This window comes from Penaeus monodon, chromosome 15 (assembly GCF_015228065.2).
Source record: "Penaeus monodon isolate SGIC_2016 chromosome 15, NSTDA_Pmon_1, whole genome shotgun sequence".
NCBI lineage: Eukaryota > Metazoa > Arthropoda > Malacostraca > Decapoda > Penaeidae > Penaeus > Penaeus monodon.
This window is the reverse complement of record NC_051400.1, coordinates 32,599,069-32,600,463: the sequence shown is the minus strand read 5'-3', so window position 1 is coordinate 32,600,463 and position 1,395 is coordinate 32,599,069. Positions and strand designations below refer to the sequence as shown.

Genomic DNA, 1,395 nt, shown 5'->3' with positions numbered 1-1,395 from the left:
GAAAACCAGAAAAACGTATATAGCATAGCACATGTTAAAATCTAGAGAAAACCAGTGAGATGGAAATTATGAAATTATGGGTATGATTTTAGGTATGGTTTACAAGGTAAAAAACCTAAAGGCTTGGAATTAGTACTGTGAAGGAGGTAATTGTGGCAATGGCATTTTCACACGCAAAACCTGGGGAAGTATTTTGTATCTTTTGAAGGTTGTTTTGTTGGAGGGGAAAACTTCTGAATCATGTCACCGGAGACGACCATAGGAAATAACAGAAACTAGAAGTTACTCCAATCTCATTACTTGGAATAAACCTGTTATGAAAAAAACTGAATAAAAAAAATGTAGAATCATATTGAAGTAGTGCACGTGGTATCCAAATCAGGACTGTTATCGAAGCGAACGTTATCTTCGAAGGGGGGACTCCAGGAGAGGGGTACGGGGCAGGGAGAGGGAGGATGACGATAAATGTTTAGTCATGGCTCACATCAAGTTGGCTCACGTACCTACCCCAGGCACACCCTAGGATCGCCTCTTTGGCCGCACCACACGCTGTCGAAAAGAGAGGTTCTTGTGTCCCCCTCAGAAAAGACGGCTGTTATAACTAATAGTCGTGCTGTGTATGTTACTAGGTGGGTGTAGAAACAAGGTAAACCACTCGCCACGTGTTGTAGAAGTGGAAGGTTTCGATTTTCAGACTTGCTGGGTTCGCTGTGTCCAGTGATGGCTTTTAATGAAGCTTTATTCCACCGTTAATACCGTGGGCGGGGCCTTGTAGGACCTCTGTGCTTATATGTGCATTTGGGTGTGAAATAAGATTGAATATTTACTTATGAAAATACATTGACTGCGTAGAAAATAGCTACAGTTTTAGTTTTATGTGAATATAATGGTTTAAAGATAATGATTCCCCCGTCCCCCTCCCCTCTCCTTATGTGTGGACCAGTCCGTGCATCGTGGAATTAAGTGATTTGAGGAATCAAGGTGTCTCTTTATCTAACACTGGGCACAGGTTGGGTATCTGTAACACACAAATCAAGCAAAGATTACATTTCCTAATACTTCTAATGTGTACGAACAGTTTGCGTGTGTTATATCCACTTCATTATATCGTTAGATTTATTGTGAATCGTAGTATTGTTACAGGGAAGATTCACAATTCTTACGCCGTGACCAAATCAAATAGGCTCAAGGGAACGAAGTCAAGTGGCGAGGGATGCAGACAGAAGATAAGTGTTGCTATTACACGCACACCTTGTAGCAGTGTTGCTATAGAGAGGCGTTTCTTTTCCACGTGATGCAAGCGCTCGTTCAATAATAACTCGCTCGTGCCTCTAGGCATGCATATACTTTCATTCATACACACGACACAGTTATTCTCCCCCCCCCCCGCCCCTC

General features: G+C 42.3%; 1 protein-coding gene across 1 annotated transcript in view; it reads left to right on the top strand.

Annotated features, from left to right (window-relative positions):
* Positions 1–409: 409 nt before the first annotated feature.
* LOC119581959 (ceramide synthase 6-like) overlaps positions 410–1,395 on the top strand; it is a 21,116-nt gene continuing 20,130 nt past the window's right edge. Inside the window, exon 1 of the mRNA XM_037930142.1 lies at positions 410–629. Coding sequence (XP_037786070.1) covers positions 620–629 — 10 coding nt within the window. The 5' untranslated portion in view covers positions 410–619. The remainder of the gene's footprint in view (positions 630–1,395) is intronic.